This window comes from Ammospiza caudacuta, chromosome 2, assembly GCF_027887145.1.
Source record: "Ammospiza caudacuta isolate bAmmCau1 chromosome 2, bAmmCau1.pri, whole genome shotgun sequence".
Taxonomy (NCBI): Eukaryota; Metazoa; Chordata; class Aves; order Passeriformes; family Passerellidae; genus Ammospiza; species Ammospiza caudacuta.
In genome coordinates, this window is record NC_080594.1 from 30628850 (window position 1) to 30640919 (window position 12070).

At 40.5% G+C, this 12070-nt stretch overlaps 1 protein-coding gene across 1 annotated transcript in view; it reads right to left on the bottom strand.

The window, feature by feature from the left end:
* The window catches only part of POLQ (DNA polymerase theta), a 52763-nt gene that overhangs the window by 13292 nt on the left and 27401 nt on the right, over positions 1–12070 (bottom strand). Inside the window, exons 15-21 of the mRNA XM_058825351.1 lie at positions 11288–11531; positions 7448–10503; positions 6338–6481; positions 5537–5733; positions 3846–4086; positions 2546–2739; positions 706–843 (exon numbers count right to left, since the gene is read on the bottom strand). Coding sequence (XP_058681334.1) covers positions 706–843; positions 2546–2739; positions 3846–4086; positions 5537–5733; positions 6338–6481; positions 7448–10503; positions 11288–11531 — 4214 coding nt within the window. The remainder of the gene's footprint in view (positions 1–705; positions 844–2545; positions 2740–3845; positions 4087–5536; positions 5734–6337; positions 6482–7447; positions 10504–11287; positions 11532–12070) is intronic.

Below are 12070 nucleotides of genomic sequence, written 5' to 3' on the forward strand. Positions count from 1 at the left end.
AATCCTCCCTTTGCTTCTTGCTCCCTGCTCTGCCACCACCACTGCACCCAAAGTCTTCACTGCCACTTGAGTTCCAGAAATCAATACTTGTCTTCTGAGTACAGACTACACTGAACAAGGGGAAACTAAGAAAACAACACAGATTAATGAGTCCTGAAAACAGGAACATATATATCTGCTAATTCCACTTGTCTGGCAAGAGCACCCATTAGCCTGCAGCAGCTGGTATTAATGCAGGTCCACAATATTTATCAACTGGCAAGAATGTCAATAGCCTTCACATTATACAAGCTTCTGATATACTAAATTTGATAAGCCATCAGATTAGCCATTCTGAAGACAAATTCTCTGAAGCAAAAAATACAGATTTGATTGTAGCAGGAAGAGAAAATATTGTATTTAGTCGACATGGTATTTAAGTATCTTTCAAGCTGATGTGGAAAAATTCTTCTGCTATTGGCTTTACAAAATTATTGTGCTATTTTGGTCTTACACGTGATTTGGGAAATCAGATTCTGCCTGATTTACTCTTACTGAAGCCTGCTATTTACAGGCATGTCCTCACTGCACTCAAGCTTTAGGAGAGTAGGAGTCACTAATTCTGCTAACAGAGAAAGTAGAACCCAGTTTGAATTTGCACTGGTAACTGAAGGAGCAAATGGCAATTAAAACTTCCTTTCAGACTAGAAACAGATTTTACTGTACCTTGGTTGTACTGAACTGCTTGCTTAGCCTGACCCTGTTTCCTTTAGCAGTTGCTCTTCTGGTGTAACCCAGGGTTTTCTTGTTCCCTTGGACTTTCACATCTCCATTTTGTGGCAACTTCAGCTCCAGGAATAACACCTGAAAGAGGCCAGCATTTCAAATCTGTTTCTGCATGCTGCTCCCAGGAGAAAACAAAAGCAACTGCGCACTTAAACAGCTTGTTCCAGCCAAAGGATAGTACAAATGCTTCAGGTAATTAAAAAGCTGATTAAAGATCCCAGCTATCAAAGTCATTCCTCCTCATTTTAATTAACTACGAAATGCAATTTAAAATCTCATTTTCTGAACACTCTAAGTTTAAGTTCAGAGGTATGTTTTTAGAAAAGGTAATTAACTCCATCCAATAAGTGAGATTATTACTGACATTCAGCTGTAATAAAATGTAATGTTCAGATGACTGAAAGTGGGAAGAACATTGGTGAAAAACAGAAGTGTTAGCAGGGAGCAGGCTTCAGAACAATATGAATGGCACAGAAAGAGGTGGTTACAAATACTTTTAGAGAATAGCCAGAATATTAGTTTTTCAAACAAACTGCCAAAAAGCAGAAAATTAAGTATATGCTCATTTGGTGACAGACAGAATACAGCTCCTAATTTTTCACTTTATGTTTCCATGCAGCATGATACAGTACTTAGCAGCTATTGTCTTTGATTTCACAGCTGGCAGAAGGGAACAGAAAGCTTTTCTCCTGCCCATTTATGGCACAGAAGTTTTACTGACACAAAACTAGAAGGGTAAAGTTCCATTAACTTATACAAGGTACTTTGCATGACTGGCAATGAATTTCCACACGAGGAACAAGCTTCTGTAGTTCAGAAAACAGCATTTCAGACAAAACTTTACTTCCCTTTTCCATGAAGCAGAGTGAAACTGAAGTCAAGCATTATTTCAGGAGTTCTAACTTAGACTACTGTTACTGAGCAAGACTTCTACATTTGCAACAAAGAAGGAGTATTTCAATGGAATTTCTTTTACTGATAGCTGCTTGCAGATTTTGACTACTTTCATATAAAGTACAGCCCCTCAGCGAGAAAATAGTATATGGAGAAAAAAAAAAGAGGAGGAGAAAAACATGCACAGCAATTTTAATAGATTTCAATTATTCCATGTAATGTGCATTAAAAAATAAAAGTGAAATTCTTCAGGAATGAAAGCTTTGCTATTTTACATAGAAATTTGTTTCTTAGACTTTAAAATATATCGGTTCTTAAAAGGTTCTTAAAAGCAGACAACTTTTAAAGCAGTTTTTCCTCCTCCTTCATGCCTGTACAGGGGCAAGGGTAGCAATGCAACTTTTTCAGTACAATTCTTCTTAGATCCAAGACTACATGACACCAAACCACATCTCGTGTGTGGGACACTGGCATTGCAAAACAGCTTCTCCAGTCCTGTACCACTCATCCAGAATACTCTAAAAGCTGATTAACTGGCAGACCTTCTCATGCACCCTGAGAGGCCACGGTCCTATACAAACCACATCCTTATTTTCACTTGCTTTTTATTTCCATCATACATATTTCCACTTCTACCTTCTTTATCTCTGCTAAAGTTGGCAGAAGCCAGAATGATCAGTAACAAGCAGGAGACACCCAGCCTCTTGCAGGCAGCAAACTCATAATGAGTGTAAGGATAAATGAACTCTCAGCAGAGCTGGGTTTGCACCTTGGATTGTCTTCACGCTGTTTTCCCATTAAGAATTTTTTTTTCTTATTTTAGCCAAAGGCTCTTGATGATAACTTCTGGGGAAGTTCTCCCCCTCCCACCCCAACCCTCATGTACCTCTGCAATGTCATCAGGGCTGGTCAAGGAGAAGCTGTGCCCTGCCAGCTGATATGCCTTGGTCTCAATCTGGCTCAGTTTAGCCTGCATGACCTGTTTCTGCGTTTCGTAGGCTGTTGTGCTGAAACCAATGCCATTCAGCTCCAGCAGAGCCAAGCAATAGTGGGTGGGCATCTCCACTTTAGAAAATACATCTGTAGTAAGTACAAACCAAAGAAAATCTTTTATAAAACAGATCAACTGCAGATAAACACATTCATTTAAAAAATAAAAAAAGAATCCTCAATTTTGAAAATACTGAAATGTTCTGACACACTGAAATCTTTTACTGTAGATTTCATTTAAATACTTTTGTTTCTAGAATAAGAAATATTTCATAATGTGCAGTGTTCCAGACCATCCTATCACAAAGGTATTAAAGAAAACAGCTTCTGTCAATTTTTTTTCTAAAAAATACATCTCTCCATATATCAACATTTTATAAACTGCAGACATTTAAGCCTTACTTAATGTAAGGCTTTCTAACTTGATACACATTAATTCCACCACCCACATCTTTTTAAAATGTTCTAAGGTTCAACTGTAACAATCATAAATGATGTGGTAAACTTGCAATAAAATGCTTCAGCAGGATTATACCACAATCGTCAGCCCTGGATATAATTTAGGGGAAGCTATTATAATGACCACCAATAGTATAGTGTTGGGGGTTTTTTTGGATGGCTTGCTTTAAAACAGCACAAGCACTCAGCAATTATCAGTGCAAACGCACGGGATCATTCACTATGGAACCACAAGAGTTTCATGGACACAATGCATACATGACAAATCATGCTGTATGGGCAGGCCAAAGAGCAAGGAATTCCTTCAGAAAACATTTGAGGATTTTAGGAATTACTTCTTACAAGAAAACCCCAAAACTTTTGAAAATCTTCATGAGGAATCATAGACAGACCCACAAGTCCCTCAGAATGGCCAAGGCACTCACCTGGGAGGTACAAATCTGCTTGATTTAGAGACTTAGAATAGACTCTGCTACAGCCTTAACCACTGGAACTGGTGGAGATTGAGGACATAAGAATTATATTTTAATTTTTCTTTCAGAATAAAAATGCTTCCAAGGGAATTTCCTTCTTTTCTTTTAACAAATTAAAGCATTTAACAAATGAAGCATTTTGACAGAACACATTTAAATAAGATCTTCCAAAGCACCTCTCTTCTGCACGCATCATTCAGCCTGTTGGCAGCACAGCTGTATTTACCCTCCATCTTTGCCCCCAAGTGGAGGATGTCTCCCTACCTGTCAGATTTTCCTTGTGGAGCTCCTTGTGGAGCTGGTCCATGACATTGAAGACAAGCACAGACTCTATGGCTGCTCTGTACCGCCCAGACTGGTCAGTGCTGGCACTCAACCCCAGGCTCTGCACCCCTTGGCCCGTGCCCACTCCTTCCAGGAGGGGCAGCTCACTGGGGAGAAAGTTGGTCACCATGCTGTGAAGGGTGTGCTCCTTGGAGCCAGAATCCAGCAGCCAACATGCAACCTTAAAAAGGGAGACCTCCATGAGACATTTTTTTTACGTTTTAGTGATAATAAAATGCAAATATTTAGCCAGGAGTTAATTCAATATTATAGTGGATGTTTTCTTTCTTCATTTGGCAGGTAAACTGCAATAATTTGTTGGGTCATTTCAGTAAAATCCTTCAGGAGGGCCTAAGTCACTGAAGAGCTTAATTCTTGAGTGAGAATGAAAAGCTATTTCTTTCTAAAAGAAAAGTTATTTCTGTACTTTTGAAAACTATATCCTCTGTCAAATAAACACATCTTGAAATGTCTTTTCACTTATTAAAATTTGACTCAAAGGGAATAAACACAGAAATCAGGATCAAAACATGTTTAATCTGAAAAATTACTTTCTGGAGATCAGAACTTGCTATTGATCTGGAATATTAGCCAAGCTGAGCTCTCCTATCTTTTGCAGAACAGGACTAATGCCAAGAATTCTGCATGGGATATTTTACTCCTCGTAGAGCTTAAACCCCTGTCTTCAAAGCAAATTAATTTATATGTACATTTCAATTTCTTGTGTCAAAACAGGATGAAGCACAGATTTCTACATTGCTTCTGCCATGCAAGCAGAAGTAAAAAATCATATGTATATACATGGGGTTGGGGAGGTATGTATATATTCATTGTGTCACTAAAATGAACCAACATGAGTGTATGACTATTACATGGAACAGTGAAGGGAAAGATGCTTTTACTGCTCTTCAATTTCAATTTCATCCTAAAACTATGTCTTGGTATGAAAAAATCTGTGTTTGTCCTTGTGTTGAACACCTTAGCTACTTTCCTGCAGAGCTGAGTATTGCAATGAAGCTGTTCAGCCCATATGCAAAACCAGCTTTAAAAAACAACAGCATTTTCTGTGCACCCAGAGCTTTTTGTAACATGAGCAACAAGGTGCTTTTACCTCAAGCTAAAGTTTCATTTGAGTTGCAACTGGTATTCAAACCTTTTGAAATTCCATGTAAACTTTGTTTTGTTTTGAGAAAACAGGGGTAGCAAAGTGGTCTGTATTCATAGTGGGTAAATCTTTTGCTTATAGAGTCTTCTACTCTCAGAAGGAATAACCTGACCAGAAGCACCTGTGACATTACAGTCCCAGGCTTCTTACTGCAAAAACAGAAGTTAAGTCCTGTCCACTGGGACTGGGGAGAGATTTATCTTCATTTCCCCTGCCAAGTAAGGCATGAAATAATAATGTCCTAACCTCTGAAACTCTTTGTTTCTCTTGCAGGCACCAAGAACAACCATAGCAAAGCAAATGTCCTCAAAATATTCTTCTAGATTGCCCACTGAAAAAAAATTTCACTAAACTTCCTGACAGATTCATACTGAATTAACAGAAGTACCAGAAGGCACTCCTGTCTTTCCACTGTTGTTTTTAAACTAGTAGTTTCATGCAAGAGAAATTTCTTAATCCTGCAAACCTTTGGGTCCTCAAAAGTTCCTTCCAAGGAGATGCCACAAGCCATCAGCAGAGTTTTGTAGTGCTGGATGAAGTCATACATGATAAGTGAGTGCTCCTTCTTGGTCTTCTTCTGCAGGTACAGCTGCAGATGGTTCAGTCTCTCTGTCACAGGTAGGCTTTGATCCAAAGGTGGGGGTGCCAAACTCAGACTGATTTCTAAGGCAGGAAATACAAGCAAAAATCATCTTTTATCCTATTACATGATAAAAACAGCAAGAGAAAAATTTTGAATGCAACCACCTAGAGCACAAAAGCTTCAGTTGAAGTGAACGAACAATACATCTGTAGCACTATTACATGTTTTATCAAACCAGACTAGGCTCCCAAAAGCAATATGCTGTGTCTGTACTAACAAACAAAGGATAGCCAGGAATCAAACCCTAGTCACAAGGTCACTTAGCACAGATTGGGCTTTCTTCATCATATGAGTGCTAGATATATTCTGGAGAGCAAAAATTGGAAGAGATTTAAAGGAAAAAGCAAGTCAGATAAAGAGAACTTGGGACTGAGCAAATATTTTAGCCATATGCATGCTCACACTCCAGTGTCCAAGCCAATTAGCTGCCCTTGTTACACAGTGCTAGAGATGTATCCACAGCAACCTGTCCAAGGGTGTTTACCGCCCAAGACTGCTCAACTACTCCACCACACAAGTGAGCTGGGGTCGGGACAATCAGCACTTCCAAGAACCCTCTCTGCTGAAGGAACTTTCTTCAGATGCAGTGTCAAATAACCCAGCAGAGCCAGTCTGCTCACTTACCACTCTGGTCTTGGATCTGCTGCAAAGAGATATAATAAGCATCTTTTCCACCCCAACACACTGCCAGTCCAACTACCAAGATGTCTTCACATCCCTGGACAGGAAATCCTTCATCTTTAACTTGTGTCCGCTGAGGAGAACTCACTAAAGAAATAATTTGAAGTTACTATTATAAAATGGCATCCATAAATACAGAGGATTTGGGATCCTGAAAATGCAAATATGTACAGTTGAGCCTAAGATTGAATATTATCATGTCTTAGTAAAGCAAAGGAGCAGCATGTTAGTGGAGGATGGAGAGTTAGTGTCAAGCATTTCCTTGATAGGCCTCTGGTGATAGTAATGAAGTGTTAGCAGCTAGTTGGTATGTGAGAGCATCTGAATATTCTTCTGTGACTGCCTCTGAACCAAGGTTACATATTTTCAAATATTTTCAAAATGTAAACTTGGTTCAATATAAGCACGTGCGAAATTCAGATCAGTCTCTGGGTTGTTGCAATTTTGCTTCTTTTTTTCCCCCGCAGAAGTACTCATATGCTGCAGTTTGCTGCTGCTTTTAAAACATATTCTTCCTTTAAAATGACAAGACTAAGCAGTTAGATTCTTTGCTGTCACATCACCATAACAACAACAGCAACATTTCTTAACTATCAAAATAGATTTCTGACAGGCAAATATGAAATGCTTTTTAGAGTGGAAGGAAGGAACACACTTCTATCTCAACTCTTGAAGAGGTTGCTAGAAAATGCCAGAATTTGGAAGGGATGCTTTATGGGTGGCTTAATCTGAACAGGAGGAAAACCTTATTTACTTTGAGGGTGACAGAACACTGGAGCAGATTGGCCAGAGAGGTTGTGGAATCTCCTTCCCTAGAGATATTCAAAAGCTGCCTGCGCATGATCCGGTGCACCCTGCTCTACGTGATCCAGCTATAGCAGGGGGGTTGGACTGGATAATCTCCCGAGCACCCTTCCAACCCCAAACACTCCATGATTCTGTTATATCAGCGATTCTCCTCCTTTTTTGCATATCCTTTCCTTCCCTAGGCTTCTTTAAGCTGAAGATATCACATGCTGTTCACAAAATAATGCACTGGAACAGGAAACTGACCTTTTTTGAATTTGCCACCAATCGTTGATTTGGGAGACAAAAAGCACTTTGCTCTTTCACATGCCACTGAGATGGAGAATCTGCTTTTCTCCTTCCATTCTGCAACAAAAGTCTGGAAAAGCGCTCTGTCGCTTGCTACATCAATAATAGTGAAACTTTCAGCACTTAAGGGAACAAATGGAAAAACATCCTGAGATAGCTGCAGTGAAAAGCCTTGGTCTACAATGGAATTATCTTTTATCTCATCTGCCTCAGCTGGGTCTAGACACTCAAGATTGTCCTGGAATGTTTTTACCTGCTGCTCTGCATTGCCCTCACTATTCTGCTGTAGCTGAATTGTCCGCCCTTCCTTCTTGCAGGTGACTTGGCCCTTTCTTGCAGATGGGAGAGAAACAGAACATTTTGGAAATGGCTCTTTGGGAGGTGTTGGAGGAATAAACCCATTATTACTATCTGCTGCAGGACAGGATGTTCTCTTGCTTCCCTCAAGCTGAAGTGTTATGCCATGTGTTTCCTGAAGATCCAAGTTTTCCATTTTGTTTTCTTTAACCTTGAAAGAGCTTTTTAAATTGTGACAAGTGGGCAAAGGCTTTTGCTCAGAACAGTCAGATTGAAAAACTGGATCTGGCTCTTGACTAACAATAGGAGCAACTAACTCTCCTTTCATACTGGAACTTGCTGAAGCTGTTTCAATGCCTGAGAGGCTAGGCCATTTGTCCAACACATCCTGCAATCCTGGGCTTAGTTCAAATGAGCATTCAGTCCACACCACTGGATGGGGGTTCTTCTCAAAAGCTTGGTGGCTTCTCTGGAGCTTTTCACCTTGATCTCCTAGTAAATCCTTTGGTCTGGGGTCACTGTTACAAATGGCCGAGTTTCTTAATCCTGACTGACCTTGAAAAGTAGAAGGAATGTCTTTCAGAAAAGACGGGGAATTTCCATGGTCTAAAACTTCTGCTATTACATCTGAGGAAGCTAGAGACACATTGTTACACTGTGCAGGATTCTCATGTTCTTTCTGATTGTCACCGACGTCAAATTTATTCTCAACAGGCCCTGGATTCTGCAAAACACCATCTGGAGGAAGCAAAGCCACAGGGTCCTTTCCATCAGCTTCCATGATGTGAACAGCTGAAAGGTCACTGACATTACTGAAGCTCTCATCAAACAGCAAGTTATCGCTGATATTTAGGCTTGTTTCAGGGACAGGATGGCATTCTACTTGTACAATGTGTTCCCTACCAAAATGGGAGCCTGCTTTATTCAGGTCTTTAGACACACTCTCCCCTTCCACTGAATTTTGGGTCTGGTAATCTTGTAGAAAACTGTGTAGCTGTGAGTCAGTCATTGAGAAATCGCTCTCTTTAAGGCAAGGTGCAGGTTCTATGTTCTTCACTACAGGCTGTAAATTAAGGCCTCCAGATTCCAAAACTTTATTACTACAGCGCTGAGTTGTGTTTTTTGTAATGTCATTTGTTGTGATAAGACTTGGGAAGCTCAGTGTCCTAACTGTTGCAGCCAGCCTTTTATCAGTATCATTCTCAGTCCATAAACTGCTTCGTTTTTCTGATATTTCCGGCTGTGGTATTGTTGCCAGGTCTGAACCTTGTATCCCCTGCTGTCCTGTGATTCCAGCTGCTCCCTCCTGTTTTATTATCATCTCAGTTTGAGTATCCAACTGGATGCTGTCTTCAAAGTCTCTGGAGTCAGAAAACAGATGAGAGGCTGGATCATTCTGAACACCATCTGCATTGCAAACACCTCTGGATTTTACTAAAGACCCTTTCAGAAAATCTTTAGGATGACTGTCGCCATTCTGCATGGCTCCAGCTTGCAACAATATTCCACTGGGCCTTTCATTCCCATTTTTGCCAGCATTCTGAATGTGAATATTGCAGGTTTTCTCTTCACCAGGACAAAAATTCTTATCAATCCTTGCCTCAGCACAGCTCCCATCTGTTTGAGTTTTATTCCTTTTATTCTGCTTAACATCAGTTTTGTCAGTTCTCTGTGTCCTAGCACTACCAGGCATCCCTCTACTTCCTACAATACTGTGCGTCTCCACACTGGTGTGTGGAGTACCCTTCAGCATAACGGGTACCTGAAAACCTGCTCTCCCCTTAGGCATGCCTTCATTAGTGGTGTTAGGCTCTGTAAATAATCCTTCCATTTTATCTTTCTTCCCAATATTAACACTCCCCATCTGTACAGAACTTGAGACTTCATGAGTTACAGAATCTGCTTCCATAAATTCCTTATTATTTTGGTTTGAAACAGAATTATCTGTAGAGATGGTGGTGTGGGAAACAGGCAGCTTTTGTATATCTATGCTAAGCTTATTTGAATCTTCAAGAAGTGACCTCTGCAGTTTTGAAGAGGTATTTTTTTTCCTAGTCCGATTTAAACGTGTATCTGTGCTTTTAATCAATCTAGAAGCTGAAGAATCTTGTCTCAATGTTGGCATTTTTCCGTGTTCAGTAAGGTGCTCTGGGACTGCTGTTCTGGAATTAATCTTGGTTTTGACCAGAGAAATATCTTCTATGTTTTCATTTCCTCTGCACACATTTGGCCGTTTTCTAGCACTGTACACAAGATCACCCTTGCCTTCCCCTGCTCGAGCCTGTTTCCTGCCCAGGACTTCACTCTCAAATACAGAGCTTTCTGTGCTACTGCTCAGGCGCCTTTTACATCCCTTTTTAATATTTGATAAGTTTCCACTCTGAGAACCAAGGCCATTACAGTGTTGAACTCTGCAGCCTTTTTTGTTTAACACCCTTGAAGACTCAGCAGACTCCTCTCCATCTGATCTATGCAGTCTGTCCTCCAGTTCTGACTCACTGCTGATCACAGAGGATGTATCAGTCTTGAGAGAAGACTCTGGGTTCCACTGCACCCCCAGCAGTGCCAAATCCTGCTGCAGAAGTCTCCTGGCTTCCTCCACAATGACAGAGGCTGCTTCTCTTTCAGTGAAGCCCTTCATTCCAGCCATCCAGATGCTGCGCACGGCCCGGCGCTCCTCTGCTGCCTCTTCATCCTCATCCACAGCCCTGCGAACACTGTGGGGAAGGTAACAGGCACATGTAAACATCCATGCAGAATGCAACAAACACAAGGAGCTGGAACTCTTCTGCTCCCATGTCAACTCTCTTCACAGCTTCCTTTACAGAAGCACTCTATCTAAAATATAATGCACTTGATGGGAAATAATTCAATTGGAAATAACTATTTTTAAATATGAATAGATGTTGATGAAAGATATTGCTGGCTGCATACCCCAAAAGCATTTCCAGATTTCTGTGTTCTAACATACCCCAGACAAGTCCCAATTCCCTGCCAGGGCAGGTCTCAATGAATCACCCTCTATGTACTGTTTTCTAAATTAAGAAAACTTCAAAAGCATGAACCCGACAAGTATCATGGCACAGTCCAACAAGTACTTGATCAAGGAAACTTGTTACTGCACTAACATATAAATCACAAGAGAATCCCAAAAGATAATCAGTAATAAATCGTTGAACATATGGTGAAGCTGCCTTTTAGAGGCAGCAAAAACTCCCCAGAAAGCACTGACAATTTACCCAGGACTAAACAGTGCATTGAAAAGAAGAATAAGAAGAAAATTTCAGTGACAAAAACTTATCCTGTAAATACAAGGTTCTTCTATTAATTTCAGAAAAATCATGTAACGACTGTGATCAGTTGGAGAGACCTACAAGTTATTTCTAACTTAATATTTGACACAAAGTTCCAAAGGGTTGCCACATTTTATTGCAGGTTTCATCTTGTAACCCTTCACCTTACAAAGTCCTTTACTTGACTTCAGACTTAGTGATTTCTCACCTTTTAAATGGTACTGAGCTCTTCAGAGCAGCTGCCACCTCATCAGGACTGGCTTTAGCGAGGTCAGCCACGGTGACAAAGCCAGCGCTGTAAAGTGCCCTGGCACGCTGGGCATTGAGCAGAGACACCCGCACCAGGTCACACAGCTCCCTCTGCACCCCAAAAGTGAGCCTGCTCTGGAACTGAGACAGCAACATCTCCATGTTGTGCCAGCCCAATCGATTACAGAAAACTGTTATCATTCCTGGAACACAAAAGTGACATTAATGTCTGAACTCCAGCTCCAGTTCTACTAAGCTGGATTCACACTCCACCTCCCAATCTGATTCAGCACTCACTTTACATTTCTCACCTTCCATTATTTACAAAAACTAACTCGTGTTTATCACAGCTATGAGTAAGAGCTAGTCTTGCAGAACACAATCTGCAATTAAGTAGTTAATCAGTGAGGCAGAAATTCTGAATGACACTGTTTTTTTTCAAAGATGCTAATATTTGAAGCACATGCATTATCCTGAAACAGGAGTCCTATGAAAGAATCATACTGGGAAAAAAAGGCAAAGGAAAAAGTAGTGATGAGAGTCATTAAGGGAAGCCATATATCTTTGAAGAAACCCAGCACTGACATCCATAAAAGTAGACCTTGGTCTGCAGGATTTCAGTTACTGAGAGCATCATAGGAGGTAGCAAATCCCATGATACAGGTTACAACTGCAGTCCCCAGTGCATGGGAGAAGGAAAAGAGCACAGAAAAAACAGTTTCTTATTCACAGATTGCATCTA